Source organism: Chenopodium album, chromosome 8, assembly GCF_948465745.1.
Source record: "Chenopodium album chromosome 8, dcCheAlbu1.1, whole genome shotgun sequence".
Taxonomy (NCBI): domain Eukaryota; kingdom Viridiplantae; phylum Streptophyta; class Magnoliopsida; order Caryophyllales; family Amaranthaceae; genus Chenopodium; species Chenopodium album.
Genome location: NC_137841.1, coordinates 498,083 through 521,180, shown reverse-complemented (window position 1 = coordinate 521,180; position 23,098 = coordinate 498,083). Strand labels below are relative to the sequence as shown.

The 23,098-nt window shown below is 34.4% G+C and overlaps 4 protein-coding genes across 4 annotated transcripts; 3 read left to right on the top strand and 1 right to left on the bottom strand.

Moving 5' to 3' along the window:
• Window positions 1–850, top strand: LOC145642529 (RING-H2 finger protein ATL13-like). Its single transcript, XM_081693735.1, has 2 exons — window positions 1–19; window positions 411–850. Exons 1-2 carry the CDS (start codon window positions 1–3, stop codon window positions 848–850), a joined length of 459 nt encoding a protein of 152 aa, XP_081549861.1.
• A 1,365-nt stretch (window positions 851–2,215) lies between these two features.
• LOC145642528 (glutamate receptor 2.7-like) lies at window positions 2,216–7,330 on the top strand. The gene is made up of 5 exons (XM_081693734.1): window positions 2,216–2,522; window positions 4,421–5,766; window positions 5,892–6,204; window positions 6,317–6,723; window positions 6,803–7,330. Exons 1-5 carry the CDS (start codon window positions 2,216–2,218, stop codon window positions 7,328–7,330), a joined length of 2,901 nt encoding a protein of 966 aa, XP_081549860.1.
• Window positions 7,331–8,570: 1,240 nt separating this feature from the next.
• Window positions 8,571–13,771, top strand: LOC145642527 (glutamate receptor 2.8-like). The gene is made up of 5 exons (XM_081693733.1): window positions 8,571–8,702; window positions 10,600–11,931; window positions 12,030–12,342; window positions 12,521–12,927; window positions 13,014–13,771. The coding sequence occupies exons 1-5, from the start codon at window positions 8,571–8,573 to the stop codon at window positions 13,518–13,520; spliced, it is 2,691 nt and encodes an 896-aa protein (XP_081549859.1). The 3' UTR covers window positions 13,521–13,771.
• A 1,573-nt stretch (window positions 13,772–15,344) lies between these two features.
• LOC145555561 (histidine kinase 5-like) lies at window positions 15,345–21,575 on the bottom strand. Its single transcript, XM_081617298.1, has 12 exons — window positions 20,693–21,575; window positions 20,525–20,581; window positions 20,138–20,365; window positions 19,942–20,035; window positions 19,648–19,854; window positions 19,417–19,547; window positions 18,774–18,823; window positions 18,325–18,635; window positions 18,066–18,169; window positions 17,101–17,871; window positions 16,502–16,672; window positions 15,345–15,744 (listed from the first exon to the last, which is right to left on the bottom strand). The coding sequence occupies exons 1-12, from the start codon at window positions 21,410–21,412 to the stop codon at window positions 15,622–15,624; spliced, it is 2,967 nt and encodes a 988-aa protein (XP_081473424.1). The 5' UTR covers window positions 21,413–21,575; the 3' UTR covers window positions 15,345–15,621.
• Between the last annotated feature and the right edge of the window lie 1,523 nt (window positions 21,576–23,098).

Below are 23,098 nucleotides of genomic sequence, written 5' to 3'. Positions count from 1 at the left end.
ATGCCAGTTGCTGAAGTTGGTATTACAAGCTTCACATTTCAGATAACTAACAATGCAGCTTCCAATTTTTCTGATATTTGAATGTTGCGTTTTGGCCAACCGTTACTGCAAAATCATATACTCGTACGATTTTTATTAATTAATTTATTTATTTAAGGAATACAAAAGAATCTTATAATATCCTATAGTTACCTAAAATAAATTGTACAGAGTAGTAATATCTGAATAAGATAGTACGGAGTATTTTTTTTTTTTTTATTTTTTTTTTATTTTTTTTTTTATTTTATTTTTTATTATCCAATTAGAGATAGACCATAGTAATATCTGAAAAAGGGCCTTTTTGTTGGTCTTTGTATGAACTCCGTTCTAATACTGGTATATTACTAAGCATGATTTTGATGAAAGATTAGATGATAACCATCAAAAGAATTTATCATTGTTACCCTTTACCAATATAAGTTTCGATACAATCCCTTTTGCACCTCCTGAATATCATAAATTTCTTGAACCAGATGATGTTGAGGTACTTGCGTTTATTTACTCGGAACTTATTCTTCACGCTAATGTAAAATGTTCGGAGATTTCCAAAGATATATTATCGTCGGTGTTTATGAAGCTAAAACAAACCGTGGAGTTGATACACACAAAATCTATAGGTGATGGTGATGCTGATGATGATATTATATGCTCCATTTGCCTTGAGAAGATTTCTACAAGTGAGGCTGAAGATACTACAATCTTGGTTCGTTGCAACCATGTATTTCATCGCGACTGCATCTTCCAATGGCTTACAGGAAAACACAGCTGTCCCTATTGTCGATCTAGTATGTTAGTCGATATAAGGTTGTAATCAATTTCAAGCTAAGATTGAATATTTTTTTTTTCTTTTGTTGTTGTTGTTGTTGTTGTTGAGAACTTATAATAACACAAGACCAAAGATTAATGATATCTATAATCTTTGCAAATTTTTTGTTTAGAGAAACAAATTAATGATACAGACTAATTTAACTTAATTGATCTTAGCTTGGATGTTTGTTGCCTAAATTTTAAGACTATTTGATTGATTTTAGCTTGGATGTTTGTTGCCTATAGCATATGCTCAGTATAATTAGCAGAGTTTCAGATTGTGGTATTTCATGTCTTCATCTATTGCTGGTTGAGTTGGATTAATATCTTAAGGGGGTTTTTCAAATGAAATTAGGGTTTATATAAATTAAATTTGAGGAATTGATTCATTCTAAGGTTAATAGTTGCAAAATTGACTCTTATTTCGCGATTTACTACTAATTAAGATCTAAGGAGAGAGAGAATAGTGATGTATAATGTATCATTTGCCATTCAATTTCGTAGAAACTACTCGTAATAAGAGAGTACGCTATTATTGCTTGTAATTGTACTCCGTAATAAACACTAATTATAAAGTTGTCAATGCATGATATCTAGTTTATATTACAAGATCAAATTAGTCTATTCAATTTATTATTTTATTTTTAAGGTAAGGATTATTCCTTTGCAAGTAGGGAAAAAATTAGGGATCTCACTTGCTTGGGGTGAGAATCAAACCACTCTCACATGGATGAAACATGTATACTATGTTACTTGGATTCGGGTACCCATGTCCAACACAGGTACGTGTCCAAACGTCCGACTCGGCTATTTTGTAAAAAAATTCCAAGATTTTGAACTAAAAGTGAAGTGTTCGGGTGTCATACTACCCATGTCCGAGTATCGAGCGTCTAACACGGGTACGTGAGGTGAAATGAAGAGTCCAAGTGACATAGCATATATATATATGTTCATTATAAAATAACTATATATGTTCAATCTACCTTTTTAAAAAAAAAAAAATAAAAGAAAATATTAAAAATCCGTATGCATCAAGCATGGTGCATACGCCTCCAAGAAGAAAATTTCAGAAAATTAGTTTTTAAACCGACACAATTAGGAAATTATTTTATTTTTAATTAAGCAATTTATTGGGAAAGAGTTCGGAGTGAGGGACTATATTGAATCAATATAGCTTTCAAATCACAGAGGGATCGAGTTGTATAATAAAGCTAAAGAAAAGTTATTAATAAAAAAATACACATCCCGTTTGACATTTTCCTTGTACTTAATACGTGGTAGCCACTATAAATACATCTAACACCTTATTAAATTATTTGAAACAAATTTCATTCATCCAAAACTACAATTTTGGGGAAAAGTATTAAAGATGGCAAAGAACAATAAATCAACTGAAACAATATCAATAGTAATAACAAGTTTGTTTTATCTAATGATCATCAACTTCTTTCAAAACAACAATTCCTTGAAACCACAATGGTTGGTATTTGCTGATGCCCAAGCAGTGAAGATAGGAGTTGTGTTAGACATGGAAAGCATGGAAGGGAAGATAGGATTGAGCTGCATTAACATGGCGATTTCGGATTTCTATGATGCTCATCCTGAGTTTAAAACTAAGGTTGTTCTTCATGTTAGAGACTCCAACCACCATCATATTCTTATGTCTACGGAAGCTGGTACGTATATATGCATTTATGCATATATGAGGTTATATAATATACTTTTTCGTTTTTTATTTTTTTTTATTTTTATGAACATACTTTTTCATTCGTTCTTTATTTAATTTAATTCTTGTCATGTAATTCTTTATATTTGGGAAATGATTCTCTCTATCTTAATCTTGGTGTTCGTGTTGATTATCACATCCATTCCTTTTTAAAATTCTCTTCTTTCATGGAAGTTTGTACATGTTTACATGTATATATGTACGTACACAGTTAAATACTATCTTCAAGTTGTGATTTGAAGAAAAATATGGAGAAAAAATATATATATATATATATATATTTTCTATTGATATTCATTGTTAAATGGCCTTTATCTTGGTGTTTTGTTAGTTGGTCTTATCATGATGTTTAGTTTAATTAAAATTAAAATACTCGATTGGTAAGGGAGTATTATTGGCAATGTCCAATGGGAGTTGACTAGCTATATGTATTAATGTATATGTGTATGTACAGAACAGTATTGAAAAGTAAGGGGTAAGCTAAATACGTACAAATTTTAAAAGTCAACTCGCCGGGAATTTGACTAATTATTTGCCGGGAAATAAATGCAGCTTCACATGTTAGAAATTAAAGGATGCTACTATAAATATGTAATTTACAGTTTGATATAAATAGTAGTGCTTACATAATGCATAAATGAAGCAAATATTATCGTTGGATTTTTATGAGATAATCAAAAGGTTGGATTTTTTTAGGGAAGACCTGTGAAAGGTTGGGGTTTCCATTTTTCCCAATATTTATTCTCATTGTTTATATTTTTTTTAATTGTGTTTCAAAGTTTTTACAATAATAGCTAACTACCCTATTAGAATCATATTTCGTAATTAATTACAATATAAAAGAAAATTTTGTATTTTTGACTTTTTGTTAATTACATTGTAGTGTATTAACAGAAAATATATTCAAAGTTTAGTAGAGTTGACTGCATAATATATTATAGGGATAGTGTACTATTGACTGTGTCCTTACTCCGTAACACAAGTTAGCTCTATATATAATTTTGTAAGTGATACCTTAATTGGCGGTTTAGCGTCAAAAGGGCGGTAATAGCGAGTAATTTTCTGTTAAAGTAGTACATTGTACATAATACTAATTAATACGTGTACAATCTTGACGAAGAAAATCTAAGGATTAGAGTTTCGTCCTTATTGACTAGAATTCTAGAAGAAAAGTCGCCAAGAAGGGTTGAAAAAATTGAAATCAAGGTTTTTTTTTTTTCCTATTCTTTATAATAAAATAAAATCAAAATTACGTAGTCCTTCATTGCTGGTGTACCAATAAGGAGGAAGCCCCAATTTTCATTGCATCATGTTGTCATTTTGACTAGCTAGGCATGTGTTAACGTGTGCAACATTGACACTTAAATACTCGAGTAGAACTTATTGTCTTAAAATTGTATCTTTTATTGTGTAATGATGATAAGAGTAACTTCGTGTAAAAGTTTATCTTGAAAAATATGTATCAAGACTAATCTAATAAGTTAATATGATTATATTACGTAATTGAGTGGTGCATCATATGTATTGATATAATGTTATATGTGTACAACACTTAGCTTATGAGAAGTATACAATTAATACGAGGTACTTGTATTGGTACTTTGGTAGCCAATTAGCCATGGTTTCATTGATGAGATGCTAAAGCCTAGTTTTCTTTCTTTTTCTTTTTTTTTTTTCTTTTTTTTTTTTTTTGGGTACCAATGTGAGGCTCATTATCAAACACAATATACCAATATTCGTTAGGATATACAAGTAGTTTAGTAGGAGTCTAGGACACTATGAAATTAAAATTAAGTTATAAGCACTACTAATAAGTAATAAGCCCTCTTTTCACTTTGATTAATGCAGTATTGGATTTACTAAAGAACCAACAAGTTGTTGCAATAATCGGGCCACAAACATCTGAGGATGCTGAATTTGTTGCTAACCTTGGGAAGAAAGCTCAAGTTCCCATTGTTTCAGACTCCTATACAATCCCTTTACTTTCTCCCTTACAAAACCCGTATTTCATTCGTGTAACTCAAGATGATTCCTACCAAGTACAACCCATTAGTGACCTTATCCAAGCTTTTGGATGGAGAGAAGTTGTACCTGTCTATGTTGCTGATGAGTTTGGTAGTGGGATTATACCTTTTCTGGCTGATGGTATGCAGAAAATTGGGACTCGAATCCCCTACAGAAGTGCAATCCAGCCTGCTGCCACTAGTGATCGAATAGAAGCTGAACTATACAAATTGAAATCTATGTCTCCTCGTGTGTTTGTAGTTCACATGGATGCTTCTCTAGGATCGCGGCTTTTTTTAAAAGCAAAAGAGTTGGGAATGATGAGTGAAGATTATGTATGGATCATCACGAATGCAATGGCTGATGTTTTGGAGTCATTGGATCCTTTAGTAATTCAATCGATGCAGGGTGTTTTGGGAGTGAAGACTTATGTAAGAAGAACAAGGGAGCTAGAGATTTTTAATTTTAAATGGAAAATGAGGTTTCAGAGAGAAAATCCTGCCCTTCTTAATGCGAATATGAACATTCATGGACTTCGGGCTTATGATGCAACTGTTGCCCTTGCCAAAGCTGTGGAAGAAGTTGGTATTACAAACTTCACATTTCAGAGAACTGATAACAATGCAGCTTCCAATTTTTCTACTGATATTTCTGATATTGGAGTGTCGCGTTTTGGCCAACAGTTACTGCAGTCGATACTAAGGTCAAAGTTCAGGGGACTTGGCGGTAACTTTGTTCTAGACGATGGACAGCTACAATCTTCTGCCTTTGAGCTTATAAATGTGCAGGGCAGTACAGGAAAAGAAATCATGTTTTGGATGCCGTCTACTGGTTTTGTTAAAAATGTGACTTCAGTGTCCAACAGTAAGTTTACTGCTACAAAGGCTGATTTTAAGTCCATTGTATGGCCGGGAAACTCTACTATCGCTCCTAAAGGTTGGGTAATTTCACCAAATGGAAGGAGGTTGAAGATTGGTGTTCCAGTCAAGAATGGTTTCCTACAATTTGTGACTGTCACTCGAGATCCTTCCACCAAAAAAACAAAAGCTACAGGCTTCTGTATTGACATCTTTGATGCTGTAATGCAAAAATTGCCGTATTATGTACCTTATGATTATGTCCCTTTCTCGGAGGAAGAAGGTCAACCAACAAACAGCTATGACAAACTGGTTTCTCAAGTCTACCTCAAGGTAATGCACACTATTCATAAGCTGCTTCAATAACTTACATCCCAAGTACTTTGTGTTCATTTTTTCTGATGTAGAATAGTACAAAGCTTAGAAAGCTGCTGATGGTGTTGTATACTGTTTTGCAGAAGTATGATGCAGTGGTAGGCGATGTAACGATTAGAGCAAAAAGGTCATTGCTAGTAGATTTTACGTTTCCTTACACAGAATCTGGTGTTGTAATGGTTGTACCTGTGAAAAACAATAAGAAAATTCGAGCCTGGCTTTTTGTCAAACCCTTGACATGGGATTTGTGGGTTGCAGCCTTTTGTTCCTTCATGTTCATTGCGTTTGTGGTTTGGGTGCTTGAGCATCGAATAAACGAAGATTTCAGAGGACCACCAGGGCATCAAGCAGGAACAAGTCTCTATTACTCTTTCTCAACATTAGTTTTCTCACACAGTTAGTTTCTCTTCCTCCATCTCACACTCCAGTATTTTACTAGTAGTTTGAATTGTTATATATTTATGAAATGACCGTCTTTTTTTTTTTTCCTTCTTCTACAATCATTCAGGTTTTAATGTGTTCAACAACCTAACGCGATTTGTAGTCATAGTTTGGGTATTCGTAGTGCTCATCCTTATACAAAGTTATACAGCCAACTTGGCGTCCTTGCTGACAATAGAACAACTTCAGCCCACAATCAGAGACGTTAACGAATTGATAAAGACAGGGGAAAGTGTTGCATTTCAAGAAGGCTCATTTGTTAAGCAATCTCTATTAGAAATGAACTTTAGTCTCCCAAACCTGAAGTCCTATAATACTACAGATCAGTTACATGAACTTTTTGTCAAGGGGCCTAAAAATGGAGGGATTGCAGCAGCATTTGATGAACTACCGTTTATTAAGATCTTTCTTGCAGAGTACTGCTCAAAATATACCATGATACCGCCAACATATAAGACTGATGGGTTTGGATTTGTAAGTCCTCAATCTCATCCTCTGTCAATGGTATATAGTTCGCGATCATATGCTTAATTTTGATGCTTCTTGTCCACAGGTTTTCCCCAAAGGCTCCCCTCTTGGATCAGATGTCTCGAGTCAAGTGCTAAACGTAACTGAGGGAAAAGAAATGACAGATATCGAAAACAAATGGTTTCAGAAAACAAATTGTCCTGATTTAGGTGTGTCATTGTCTTCAAATAGTCTTGGTCTTGACAGTTTTTGGGGCTTATTTACAATCGCGGGGGCTGCAGCATTATTTGCTCTCATCATATCTTTGGCTAGCTTCCTTAAAGAGCATCGAAACGTATGGTCTGATGATAGTGCCTCAGTTTGGACTAGAATAAGGACATTGATGAAAGTTTATGACCAAAAGAATCACAATTCTCATACTTTTAGGAACAGTCCACAACAAGGTCAGAATTTTCTTGGTACATCATCAAGTAGTCCGTTTCCACAAAGTCCATCGAGCTTTTGGCACAATTCAGGAAGAGGCTTCAATATTTATGAAGAACAATCAACTCCATCTTCGGAGAAAATGGATATTAATTCAAGTAGGCTAGAAAATTCTATTGAGCCCTGCTAACGGACATATGCTTAGTATTAAAGGTACACACGAGTGTATAAAAGGTAAAGAATGCCTATAGTTAGAAAATGTGAATTTATTAAGATTGGTGTAAATCCTTTAGGTATGTGTAAAGAGATAAGTAGATATACAACAGTTATGAGTAGCAAATGTACAGGACTCTTTCGCCCCAAAGTAAAAAAGTGACACCGTATGAAAAGAGTTAACACTTAACACATGACTTCAATGTTAAACCTGCTGACCTGCTGCTGTCTTTTGATCAAGAAAATATTTTTTTGGTAAACTTGTTTATGTTTAGGACTTGGGACATGATTGTTTTAGTTTTGTGATTAAAATTAAATTCCTACTTACCTGATTCTTTACTTTTAATTTTTAAAGTAAAATTATTAATTATTATCATGAATTTTATTTTTTGGTAAACTTTTTTTTTTTTTTATTTAAAAAAAAAAAAAAAGAACATTATGAAACTTGATTAATAATCCCAAATAAAAATTGGCGGGAACCTAATTTACCATCATTGATAATTTAATTGACTAACATTGGTATGTAAATAGTAGCACAAATGATGAACAGTTTAGGTTTAAAAAAAAAAAAAAAAAAAAAAAAAAAAAAAAAAAAAAAAAAAACATTATGAAACTTGATTAATAATCCCAAATAAAAATTGGCGAGAACCTATTTTACCATCATTGAGAATTACATTGACTAACATTGGTATGTAAATAGTAGCAAAAATGATGAACAGTTTAGGTGAATTGTACCTAGTATATATGACCCACGTTTAATAAATTTAGACCGATTCTAAACTAGACTAAAAAGGCATACCGATCGAAACCAATTTGTGACCTCTACTCCTAGGATTCCTAGATAGTTTCCAATTTCTAGAATTTATGAGTATAGGACTAGTATATCAACCGAATATACAGGTTAAGAGTAAGTATATACCACTAAAACTTAAACACAAAATTTTATTCTTATATAAAAATACTTGTATAAATGTTTGGTTTGACAATTTCTTTGCACCCATTTGGCAGTACATACGTACGTAGCCACTATAAATATAACCAAATCCCGAATTTCGTAACATAATCTAAAACAAATAATATTCAAAATCCAAGTTTGGCAAATTATGATGACCATAATGAAGTTAACTCAAACACTATTACCTACAATAATAACATATTTATATCTACTCAATCTCAGCTTGAATTCACAATGGCCAGTATTTGCTGCTGCCCAAACAATGCCAGTGAAGGTAGGTGTTGTGTTAGATAGTGAAAGCATGGAAGGTAAGATAGGGTTGAGCTGCATAGACACCGCGATTTCGGATTTCTATGCTGCTCATCCTGAGTTCAAGACCAGGATTGTTCTTCATGTTAGAGACTCCAAAGATCATGATATTGTTATGGCCGCGTCTGCTGGTACGTATGCAATAAAATACTACGTGTATATTTTTGTTGATTAAATTAATTAATCGTGGTTGGTCTTTTAAGTTCATGATTTAGACTTTATTAATGTTTTATAAGTAATTTATTAGCAAGCTAGGGAGTGCTATCTCCTGGCTTAGTTTCAAGAATCCTAACAAAACTAATTATGTAATATTATATATGGATATATTACTCATCTACAAAGTTTAATATAAATAAATCTTATAGAAATGATACACGCAACTCTTATATATGTATGAGCAATTAATACTATGTATGTATGTATGTATGTATGTATGCATGTATGTATGTATATACGTATGAGCAATTCAACTTGTAGGACTATGTATGTAAGAGTAATTAATATATACTAACTAGTCTTTAGATCCGTGTGATGCATGGGCTGTTGAAAGTAAAATTCAATTGGGATAAAAATTATACATATATAGAAATGTCATGAGGAATATGTTTTTTTTCATATATAGAAATGAATGTTAAACTATCCTAATTAAAGATACTAAATCATGGAAAATGTGAAAATAGCAATATATAAAGAGTTTGATACATAGGATTGCTTTTAAAAAAGGAGGGGTGAGAGATCAAAGGAGGATGAGACAAATGTCGTTGATGATTTGTGTTTATAAATACGAAAGTAATAAGTATAGATATACTTTAAATTTTTTTTTTGAAGGAAGATATACTTTAAATTAGAGTTAACTTAAGATTGTATAGCAAAATTATAAGTTAATTAAATGCTGTCGTTATGGTTTTATACATCAATTTCTTTTTATTTTTCCCTTAATCTATCTAGAATTATCTCCTTGTTTCAACAATTTAACATTCAATAATGGATGGAGGAGGAACAATCTATCTAACAATGTTTAATAGAGTTGACTCGATTTTCCATTTTTTATTTTCATTTATTTTTTTTTAAATGAAAGAGTTGACAATATCATAATTGCTAACTTCCAATAATTTAATTGCTAACTTCCAATAATGTGTGATAGAGTATTATATAATATGAATTGACGAGGTGTATAATGCCAAAGGGTGTGTTTAATCGGATATTTCGCAATCAAGCATTGCGTGCTAAGAGTTGTGGCTGTATTAATGTGTAGATACATACAACATACGTTCGCAGTACCTGACTAGAAGAAAAGTCTTGAATGAGTGTTGAACCACATATTAAAACTAAAATTTTATGCCATTTGGTCTAATTTTGTTGACGAAACAAACAAAATTAATTCAAGTAAACAAACAAAATTCAAGTTTGACGTTGTGTAGTCTTACAGTACAATAAACTCTAGAAAGACTATGAATACAATAACCTCTAAAATTAATTTTTCTTTGAATACGAATACATAACTTAGTGATACATGACAGTGTGACATACATGTGTAGTACGTATCATACGAAGTACTTCCTCTGTTCTTTTTCACTTAACCCGTTTCTTTTATCATGTTTGCCAATGCAAAACTTCAACGATTAATAACTTTAATTCTCCATAAATAAATATTATAAAAGTTACTTATATTATGATAGTATTTCTTGAGACGAATTCAAAAATTTCCAACATGAACATGTTTTTCCTTACAAAATTACGACAGTTTTGCTGGCTGTCGTAGAAAAATTGTCGCTATTTGCCCGGATTCTAGTAGTGAAATTATTCACAAAAGACGGTCAAAGGAGGAGTGGTGAATAGTATAAAAGTCAAAGCGGGTCAAGTAAAAAAGAACGGAAGAAGTATGTGATATCCTATCATAGTTGATATGGCATGAATGAATGAACTTACAAGTAACATTAGCCATTGTTTAGATGTTAAAGCTTAAATTTTGATACCAATAGTCCTGTTTTGAGAATGCAGTATTGGATTTACTGAAGAATGACCAAGTGACAGCAATCATAGGTCCAGAAAATTCTCCTGAGGCTCAATTTGTTGTCAGTCTCGGGAAGAAAGCTCGAGTTCCAATTGTTTCCTACTCAGCTACGAGCCCTTCACTTTCTCCCACGCAAAACCCGTATTTCATTCGAGCAATACAGGATGATTCCTGCCAAGTGCAACCCATCAGTGACCTTATCCAAGCTTTTGGATGGAGAGAAGTTGTACCTGTCTATGTTGCTAATGAATTTGGTGGTGGGATCATACCTTTCTTGGCTGATAAACTGCAAGAGATTGGGACAAACATTCCTTATAGGAGTGTCATTCCATCTTCTGCCTCCAATGATCGGATAGAATTAGAGTTGTACAAGCTGAAATCTATGTCTCCTCGCGTCTTTGTAGTTCATATGGAAGCTTCTCTGGCATCTCGGCTGTTTTTGAAAGCAGCAAAGCTTGGTATGATGAGCAAAGACTATGTATGGATCATCACGAATGTAGTGGCCGATGTCTTGGAGTCTTTAGATCCTCTAGTAATACAGTCAATGCAGGGTGTACTAGGAGTGAAAACTTATGTAGCTAGAACAAAAGAGCTGGACAATTTTAGTACTAGATGGAAAATGAAATTTCAGCAAGAAAATCCTGTCCTTGAAAATGTAGGAATGAGCATTGATGGACTTCGGGCTTATGATGCAACTATTGCCCTTGCAAAAGCTGTGGAAGAAGTTGGTATTTCTAACTTCACATTTCAGAGAGCTGACAATAATGCTGCCAATTCATCAACTGATATCTCTGATATAAGAGTTTCGTTGTTTGGTCCTGAATTACTCCAATCGATACTGAGGTCAAGGTTTAGGGGACTCGTAGGAAGTTTTGATCTAGAAGAAGGGCAGCTGCAATGTCAAACTTATCAGCTTATAAATGTATGGGGCAGTCGAGAGAAGGAAATTAGTTTATGGACTTCAGAAAGCAGCAGTAAACATGCCCTTGTAAAGGCTGATCTTGAGTCCATCGTATGGCCTGGGGGCTCTAAGTCTGCTCCCAAAGGTTGGGTAGTTTCACCAAATGGTAAAAGGTTAAAAATTGGTGTTCCAATTAAGTTTGGCTTCACTCAATTTGTGAATGTCACTCAAGATCCTGCAACCAATGAAACAAAAGTTACAGGATACTGCATCGACGTTTTTGATGCTGTAATGAAAACACTGCCATACTATGTAGCATACGATTATGTCCCTTACACAGAGAAAGAAGGTGAACCTACCAGTAGCTATGACAATCTGGTTTATCAAGTCTACCTTAAGGTAATGCACAACTTTCGTATGGTTTCTCATCATTTTTTTTGTTTGGTCGAGTATTATGCAAGCATAATTTGCTAATATATGATGTATTCTGTTTGCAGAATTATGATGCAGTGGTAGGAGATATAACAATCCGAGCAAATAGGTCATCGCTTGTTGATTTTACGTTGCCTTATACTGATTCTGGTGTCGTAATGGTAGTACCTATGAAAAGCAATCAGAAAATACGAGCTTGGCTCTTTGTAAAACCCCTGACCAGGGATTTATGGGTTGTAACCTTCTGTTCCTTTATATTCATTGCATTTGTAGTTTGGGTGCTTGAACATCGAATAAACGAAGATTTCAGGGGACCACCAGGGCATCAGGCTGGAACAAGTCTATATTACTCCTTCTCAACACTGGTTTTCTCACACAGTCAGTATATCTTCCCATGTTTTGCATCACAATTCACAAATTTATATCTTTACAAATCATCTAGAAGAAGATATTGCTTGGATCACAACTTATTGTGAAGACTAATTGTTTTTTCAAATTGAATATTGAACTGAATAAGTTTTCAGGAAGTGAAGTCTTTTTTTCTGCAACTTTACAGGTTTTAATGTGTTCAGCAACCTGACAAGGTTTGTGGTGATAATTTGGGTTTTTGTGGTGCTCATTCTTATACAAAGCTACACCGCAAACTTGGCTTCATTGCTGACAGTGGAACAGCTTCAACCCACCATTAAAGACGTTAAGGAGCTGATAAAAGGAGGGGAAGTGGTAGGGTTTCTAGAAGGTTCCTTTGTTAAGGATTCTCTAAGAGAGATGAACTTTAGTCCCTCAAACCTAAAGCCCTATAATACGACAGAGCAGTTGCATGAACTTTTAGAAAAGGGAACACATAAAGGAGGCATTGCAGCAGCATTTGATGAACTTCCATATGTGAAGATTTTTCTTGCAGAATATGGCTCTAGATATACCATGGTTCCACCAACATATAAGACCGATGGCTTTGGATTTGTAAGCCTGCACTCGCCTTCTCTATCTAATCTGTATGTGTCTTTCTCATTTGCTTGAATGTTGATTTTTATGCTCCTTGCCCGCAGGTTTTTCCCAGAGGTTCTCCTCTTGGATCAGATGTTTCCCGCGGAGTGCTGGCTATAACAGAGGGAAAAGAAATGACAGCATTGGAGAAGAAGTGGTTTAAGGATACAGATTGCCAAGATTTGAGTGCATCATTGTCTTCAACTAGCCTTGGTCTTGACAGTTTTTGGGGCTTATTTACAATTGCAGTGGCTGCAGCGTTGTTTGCTCTCATCGTATCCTTGTCAGGCTTCCTTAAAGAGCATAGAAATGTATGGACTGATGGTAGTGCCTCAGTTTGGACTAGAGCTAAAACATTGATGAGGGTTTATGACCAAAAGAATCTCAGCTCCCATACTTTCAGAAAAAGTACAACACAAGATCAAAATTTTCTCGGTACACCATCAAATAGTCCTTCAAGGTATTGGAATAGTTCAGAAAGAGGTTTAGATAATTATGAAGGACAACCAACTCCTTTGCCAGAGAAAACAGATGTTAACTTGGAAGATGTAAAGGTTACTGCTAACTAACAGGCTCAAGTCGAGTTCAGATGCACAAACCTATACACAGCATAGACTGATGTAGCTCATTTAGGTATGCAAGGAGAGACCATGTAAACTTGTAAAGTATGATGAAAATGTATAATCATTATTTAATGTAAACACGATTCTGTTCTTACTTATCTGCCTAACTAGGATATACTTAGACTTTGTACATGACCTCATCTTTAAACATGTTATGCAATATGACATGAATTTTTTACAGCCATTTCTTTAGTGAATGAATAAAATGGTCTATTTGGATGCTTTGGATTATTGTTCTTGTTAGTGTTTTACTGCCATTTCTCCTGTTCCTATATAATGTGACCGTAAAAGTTAATGATAGTGCAGTTGCCTTCTTCCTGATTAATGCAACTTTTCTTTCAAAATTGGCCGAGTTTACCAATTAAATCTAAAATGATTCTACCCCGTAAAATGGCAAAGATAGGACCAGAGGCACAGGTAAAATAAAAATCTTTGATGTTTAAGAATTGAGATATCACTATTACTAAGGAAGTACAAAGAAGGGTTAATCAGTAAAGCTAATTTTGAGCTTATGTCAGTTTTTTTTTTTGCTAGAAATAGCAATTTGTGCTGTCAAAAAATGAAAAAAAGGAAATTCATATTGTGTGTATTTTGGTTTGCATATTCCATCAGTTTCAGCTGCATATAGTTTCAGTTTTCGCTTTCAACGAAAAGAAAGATTTAAAATGAGTTGGATTTGGTCCCATGGAAGAATCAAAGCATTTGACTAGCAAAGTAAAATCAAGCCTCTTCCATAGTTATTGTCCTATATTTGAAATGTATACACATTTGAATGAAAAGTCAAACTGTATTACGTCTCAACTTGGTTTAGCTTAAGAGGACCTAAGTAACTAAGTATGCTAAAAAGGTCATAGTCGTCGAAAATTGATCACTAGTCCTTGTCTAATCTTCTAGATCAAGAGTGGTCCATTATTGTATTTTTACAGGCTTGTACTACAGAAAGGTAAATGCAAGTTAGTATAAACTTCACATCTCTAATTTTAATTGTTATGCAAATGAAAATATGAGTTATTTAGTATTAATTAATTTTAAAGGTTGTTGTCCCTTGTTTGCAGGAGTGATGTATTAGCTTGGACAGATTTGTTGTGATCATTTGGAACTTTGTAGTGTTTATCTTGACTCAAAGCTACACCGCCATTTTTTCCTTCTATGCTAACTGTTCAACAGTTGCAGCCTAGTCTTACAGATTTAGCTAATAAGCAAAGGGGCTTATGTAAGGTTTCAAGAGGCTTCCTGTATTAAGGGATTCTTAAAACAGAAGGATTTTCATGAATCAAAACTAGTTTCCCACAACAAATTACTGCTTTCGATGAAACCCCCTATCTGAAGCTTTTCCTTACAAAATATTCCTCAATTCATATAATGCCTCAACCTAATTAAAAGGCAGAAGGCTTTGGATTCGTAGGTCCTTCCTTCAAAGTTCAAACGCTTTAATATGTACAGTAAATCCATTAAGGCTTTGTGTTTTATTGCCTGCTTATCATTTAAAGACTGAATTTAAACATATCGACTGATTTGAACTGATCAAACTGATTTGCACAGATTGAAACTGGTTTTCACTAATAAACTGGTTTATTGGTCAAAACTAATGTATGTTGTTGAGCATAGTTTACAGATAAGATTTTGATATTATAGCTAACTTAAATCTGATTTTACCAAACATTGTAAAGCAGTTTTAAGATGAAGAGAAAAGGGCTTAAGAATGAATATCACGATATATCAGATGTTCATTCCCTTACAAGCATTATTTGGCTAGTAGGAATTTCCTAAAGGCTCATCCTTAGTCCTTAAATCCGAATGCATAGTCGCATACATTATTGGCTACTTGATTAATTGCTAAACAAGAAACTTTTCAGAGGTAAAACTTTTATTTCCAACCCATTCAGCTTAGCTGCAAACTTTTATTTCTTTCCCACCAGTAAAAGAATTGGCAAAATTTTTTTACAAAGATGCTCATTCCTAAAAACATGATACATTTGGTTACAAAACTTTCCTAAAAAGAAAGACATTCTACTTCTGTACAGATGAATGAATATACAAGAAGACATCACGGCAAATACTGCTGAAGGCACTCTTTTAACTTTAGGAGTGTGACAGGCTTTGACACAAACGAATCCATACCATTCGCAAAGCACTCATCTGCACTCTCTGATAATGCATTTGCTGTCATCTGCACTCATCAAATCAAAAATAATTAAAATGATTATCTGCAATACAACTAATTACAACAAGAAACACTAATATGTGATTTCATCTCAAAACTGCATGGTTCAAGTCCTGCATAAGAGAGACAATGATCCAAACTGAGCTAGAGATTTGGGTAGCTTGCTCAACTCAAAATGAGTCAAATTCATTTTTCAGTTCAGAAACTTCAGACTTGGGCTGGCTCGTGACTCAGAAAAAACTCCACCTATGATACCCATATATCTGACCTATACTATGTACTTCGTATTATTACTCACAGGATCACAAGTCACTTTTTTATTTTCATTTGACAAATACATTATTTGAACCAGTGCATGATAGAAATTCAAGCTCTGCTCAATCAGCTGATTTCAGTTAAGTTTAGAGCCGAGCTTGGACTGAATTCTGAGTGGCCTGAGCTCGAGTAGCTTGCTAACAGAATAGACTCATTACAACCCTTAGTTAGGTCATACTTTTACATTTCTCAGTATATTTAAGTCCATCTATTTGTTTTTGGTGAAAAGTTAATAAAGCAAATCTATGAGGCTATAAGCCTACCAGGAGTTTTTCAAAATGAAAAATCTTTAACTAAAAGGTAAGATCTATTATTGCAAATCATGATACAAGGTTCATTTTTAGCAACAATGATCTACGAGAAAATGGTGCAATGTACTCTACACTCTACAGAACATACTAAATTGCAATTTCAAGGACCTTGAAAAGTTGAAATTGCAAATGTTTACCGCAATAATTGGAATTCTCTTCGGTGGATAATGAAAATTCACTGGTGAATCCTGAAAACGCATAGGTTGATCAATTCCTGCCTCCATAGCAGCATCCCAACTGCCAGACTCTTCGCAAGATCGAATGATCCTTGTAGCTTGAAGTCCATCCATCACTGGCATGCAGACATCCTGCAGATATTGCTTGTGTCAATCAAACAAAACTTGTGTTTTGCAATTATTGGACTTACTCTCTAGCTATATTACAATAATCTATTTCTTAAGAAGAATGACTACTAATGCTAAAATGAACAGAACAATGAATAGATCTATTTGATGTGATTCAACATACTGTTAGATGTATGTTCCTTGTATACTATTTATTGAATGGGAATACATATTACTTTTGTGATTTTCTTCTTTATTCTGCCCTTGTTCTTTTTCTTCCTTTACCTACCAATTGGCAATTAGGAACAGTGCAATTTTTTTTATATGATCTATCCATAGAGCAACACATCCTACTTTATAAGGGTAACAGAGAAAAAGAAAGTACGACAAAGCAATCTTTATAATGCTATTAGAAGAGAAGACACAACTAGAAGAAGTCAGAGTTACATTACCATCAAAACAAGGTCATAAGTATGATTTTGAACAGCACGAATGGCTTCAATTCCATTATTAACAACGTCTATTCTGTGACCCAATTGTTTCATCATGGATGTTGTCACCACCACATTGATCTTATTGTCTTCTACAAGGAGTATTTTAGGCTTTTTCTCAGGTGTCTGTACGTCAGGCACGCTGCTTGCAGTACTCTGCAGACTTGTATCACGATTCTGCATCATCCGGTGTTCATCTTGAGGGTCATGTAATGTCTTTTCCACTTGCCCCCCACTTACACTAGACCCAGCCTCCATATCCAATGATCTTAGGTTTTCACCAATATTCCTTTCCTCTCCAACATACTCATCATTTCTACCACTTATTTCAGCAGCAGCATTATCACCACTGTTCCTCGAAGAACTTTCATGTGATCCCTGCTCAGTTTCCAACTCCTTTGGAGTGGCATGAGTAGGAGACAATGAAGCTAAATTTGGGTTGATGTCAGGCATACTAAATCCGTAATTATTTTGTAATATATTTTGGCTCCTGCTTTCTCCACTGAGGGATAACATAGATGAACTCAATGTCCGAGGCTGGAATTGGAAAAATCCAGCTGTATGATCATCAGTGGCTGTTGCATCATGATGAGTAGAAGCATCTGGAAGCTCATCAGGATCATCAGACTGGTCATCGGATTCAGGAGATACCCTGTATGGGAGAACAAATGTGAATGTTGATCCACAATGCTCTTTGCTGGATACCGTCATATGTCCACCCATTAGCTCAACCTGTGCACAGAAAACAAATCAACAATTTTCTGGGTATCTGCAAATTATCAGAATTATAACTATTGGGATTGGGATTAAAGTAACAGTTTCAGGGCTTCCCCAAATAATTAAATAGCTTGAAATTGATTCACGAAAATATCAATACTACTTTAAAGGAAAGATAGTTATAAATGTACTGTAGTAGCAAAATTTACCAGTTGTTTGCATATGGCCAAGCCTAGTCCAGTTCCACCATACTTACGAGCATGATCAGCACTGGCTTGCATATATTTTTTGAATAAAGTGGGCAAAGCGTGCTCTGTCACACACGAGATCAAATAAGAAACAAAATTATTATACAGCTCTAGCTCTAGTCAATATTACATATAATGAGTTAATGATACACCCTTGGCTACTACTGCTGGAAACTGAAAACTGACATTAAGTGGTTACGAAATGAATTAATAATCAAACCTGGAATTCCTATTCCAGTGTCATATACATCACAGCGTATCCATACTGTTGTTGGAAATATAATGGGATGCCTATCTTCATCTTTTGATTGTGATTCTCCTCTCTTGACTGGCGTTCCAGACTCATCCGAATTTTTATGAGCTTCAGAAGGATCATCTCCATATGGATGATCAGAATCACCTTTTTCATCTGTGGCAGTATTGGTTTCGAGTCTTTCGACAGGATGGAGATCTTCTTCTCCAGAATAAGGCGCTGGTACTACATAAAGTCTTATGCCAACTTTACCTTCATGCGTAAATTTAATGGCATTACTGCAGTAGAATTACAGATTAAAATTAGAAATATGTGTCTTTTGAGCTATAAATATGACACGATTTTAATCTACCAGAGAAGCTGTATGCTCAACAGAGAAAAAATGACAGATAGCGCAAGGTGCATTCTCTGTATACCTGACTAGATTAGTGAGAATTTGTCGAATTCTAAGAACATCTCCAATCACCTGAAAGAGATACAGTAAGAAAGTATTGTCAGACGGTTTGCATGCAAACATGAAATATATGAGATTGTTCTAAAGTTTTGACAATAGCCAAAAGTTTCCGCGTCAGCAGATTTAACAATAATATAAACCAGATGCCTCTATATAAGGCTACAGCTTAGGACAGGGTGAGTGGGTTGATTGACATCATATGCATCAATGTAAGCAGCTTATATAAACCACATGGTGTTTATTGTTGTATATCTGAATTGATTAATTCAACTTCTGACATCAGGAAACCTGGACTGAAATAGCATGGTAAAATTAAAGCACTGCAGGGCCCAAAGTTATGAATCCAAAATCTTCCTATATTTTATTATTGAGTTTAAGCCAGGATCTTTATGAAATTTGAGAAATACTATTGGAGAAGATTGGCACAAATTTACAAATGATCTGATCAAGACCCACAAACTGCAGGGATGGTTTATCAGTGTGAAGACTGAACAGCTTATCACTTTGAGAGGAGCTTTACTTAGATAAGCACATAGAGTTGAAATGTATGTCATGTGCAGAGCACAAGCTGAATTTCTAATTTCATGGTAAGAAAATGATCTCACCTCTATCGGAACATCATCTGCTATGTATCCTTCCAACGTCAGCATTTTCTTCAAAGATGCTGCAGCTGTCTGGAGTACATGCCTTACAACTTCTCTTGGTCGGAACTTGGTAGCTTCCAGTCTCATAACACCTATAACCCAAAAATAAATAACAGAAAGCAGTCAATACAATTAAACACTTAAACCAGCCCTTGTAGAATCTGATTAACATCAAGGTCAACAATATCAAACCTGACTCAACCTTGGAGAGATCAAGGATGTCATTGATGAGCTGAAGGACCAAATCCCCTGAAGAAATCATGACATCTAACAATTGTCGTTGTTCCTTGTCCAGCCTAGTGGTGGCTAGAACCTCGGCCATGCTAACAACACCAGATAATGGTGACCGTATCTCATGAGACATAGTGGCAAGCATTTGCTTAGCTCGCATAGTTTCCTCTAAAAAATGATAGAAAGCATCTTTTAGTTAACTCCATGTGCCAAAGAGAAGCTATAACTCATGAATCACTTAAAATCCAACCAAACCTGTTATATGTATAGTCTTATTCAGTTCAGTCTCCATGGCTTTCTGAACAGCTATCTCCTCTCGAAGCTTTGCCATCTTCTCTCTTTTTCTGACCTGTTGAAAAAATGGACACCCTATTCAGACATTACTTGTAATGGCCTTTTGCGCATTGTATCCACCAAAATTTCAAGGCATAATATTGAAATATGACCTGACCTGATCTGTAATATCCATTCCAATGTAATTGACACCAATGGTCTCTCCTGCCTTATTAAACACAGGCTCCACATATATCAAAAAGGTTTTTGACCCAAAAAGTTCAGTTTCAAATGTTATCTCTCTCTTTCCGGGTAGTCCACGTTCTAAGACTTCTCGCTTGAAGTCTAGAGACTCCTTCACTCCAGCACCAGAAAAGATCTCTGTATCCGTTTTCCCTATAATATCCTGAAAAAATCAGGTAAGTTGAGGAATGCCATACCGTTTTCCTACGAAAGATGCTTTGAAACAAAAGGGAAGATAGAATTACACAGTCCTCGGGTGCAGAATTATTGAGGACGAAGCTAGCTTTAAGGCACTAATTTTACAAGCACACCAAAGTCTTACCTCCTCTTTAAAACTTGGGTAGTGATTGTAGATAAAACGGTAGCGCAGCTCTTTATCCTGAAACAAATGCACATGATGAAAGCATCAATGCAATTGCTCACCCAGACATAGAAAGGGCAGTCCGAGAGAAGTGAATGAATGGATATAGTATATCATTTCTAGCCTTACCATATGACCAAGAACAATAGGTGCATTTTGAAGAATGAAGTGAATAAAGTTATCTGCTCTTTTAAGCATCTGTGACAATTCTTCCACCGGTGTGGACTGTTGCTCCATATTCTTGATGCTTTCGTCCAGCTTTTCCAAGAGAATCTGCTCCCTCTGCCTGCTTTCCTTCAGCAAATTCTCAAGGATCACAGCCCTTTGTTTCCAATACACAATGGTATCATACTCAGCATCTATTTCAAGTCCTTTATTACTTTCAACAGGGGAATCGCGTTTTTTCTTAGGAACAATCTTGTAGGAATCATAGAGCTCCTCCAACACAGAAACAGAATATCTGTCAGCCCCAACTCGTTCTTCCTCAAAACGATGTTCCTCTAAAATCTCCAATCTCTTAAGCTCAACCTCCTCTCTTTGCTTGCTGAGGCGATCAAGCTCTTCTCTGAGGAGACGAGCAGCATTCTCTTGCTTATACTCCCAATGCTTCATAAGATAGGCCAGTTGAGAGCCACCCTTATCACTGTCTACTGTCATGTCATGGAGACGCTCCAAATCTATTTCTTGAGGCTCCCCCGCGTTAATTGCTACTTCTTTCAACATATCTTGATCCTCCTGCGGCCAATCCACATTGAATTGACTCCCAGCTTCATTTACATTATCCGGCCACATCGGATTAAGGGCCTCCTCAACATCCATATGGTCATCCACTATTATTTGATCCTCCATAATAATAATAATCCCTACTATTACTTTACAATTCTATAAACCCTTGTTTCAATTCAATGTAATACTGTTCTTACAACAACATACACTGTCTTTCTTCATTCTTTTCCTAGGAAAGGGTTTTTCAATCCACCAAGATCCAATTATAAACACAAAACAGCCAGAATTCTGCTGTCACAACACATCAAACAACAACATAATTTCATCAAATTAAATTAAACTACTTGCAGTATAATAACAATCAATATAGTAAACATTCTTTAAGAAATAAAAAATAATCATCAACTCATGTAAATATTTATAATTTTATTTTATGCTTTACTTTACTCCCCTTTTTGTAAAAAGAACGAAAAAGGGAAATTGGGATGAAAGTACCCCACTTAAACTGAAACAACAAAGTGATTGAAACAGACTGTTTAATCCATATAAATACTGCATAACTTAAACCCACCATTATTGAAAACTAATCAAATTATTTGATGTAAATAATGGAAAATTGATTGAGCAATGGAAAAAAAGTTGACAAAATTAACAAGTATTACAAGATTGATACTGAAAAAACTGCAAAAATTTAAGATGAATCTAGAATCATGACATAATCATATAATTTAAAAAAAAAAAAAATTGAAGATTGCCCACCAAATATGTTGACATTGATGAGTACTGAACCACGCCCAGAAAAAAAATAAAAACCAAGAAATCAAGGGATTAAATAAGATGAGAAAAAGTAAGAAGAATCTAACCTGGGAATTGGGATAAATGATGACACAAAATAAAATCTGAGAAAGTTTATGAATTTAGGAAGAGTAATAATAATAACAATAATAATAATATAATAAATAAAAACAGAATTAATAATATTGTTGGCAGGTGAAATAATGGAAGAAGAAGAAGAAGAAAAGGAAGAGACTTTTAATAGGAATATGAATATGAATAAGGGGGGTTGTGTTAGATCTGAGAGTTTGTCATAAACATGTCTTGAAATCATCAGTCAATTAACCAGAGAAAAAACTATATTAGGATTAACAAAGATAATAATATTAATAATAATAAAACATTATATTATAAAAATATAATTATAAATTATGTATGTATGTAGTAGTACTAAGTCCAATCTGTAAGTAGGAGAGAGAAAATTTAAGTAATAATAAAACCAAAGCTAAAGAGGTAGCCATGTGCCTTTGTGAAGAGGAGGTCAATTTTTTGTTTTTAATTTTTTAATTTTTTTTTTTTTCGGGGTTTATTTCCATTGTTTAATGTCTGCAACAACTCACACACATACACTCTGAGTAGTTTTTGTGCAGCCGAAAAGTAGTTTTTTCTGAGAATCTGATGAACTCTGAATTCAATAATTTGTTGAATAAGAATGAAATGAAAAAGAAAAACCCAATGTTTTTTATATTTTTATGTTTGTTTATGAAATGAATGACATGCAGATAATAAGATTTGACTGCGCTATGCTTCACTTTAGTTTATTTTGTAGGGAAGAACATAAAGTGGAGAAAGAAAGAGAAATTCATATGAATTGTATTCCCGGCTATTTCAATTTCCAAAGTAGTGTTCACGTATTGCTACGCGAATTTTGTTCGGGTGTTGATACGCACTTGTCCTTTAGAAGGAGGGAAGGTAGGGTTGTCAAAAACTGACTTTTTTCAATTCTAATTTTGATTTTGGTCCAACTGATTCAAG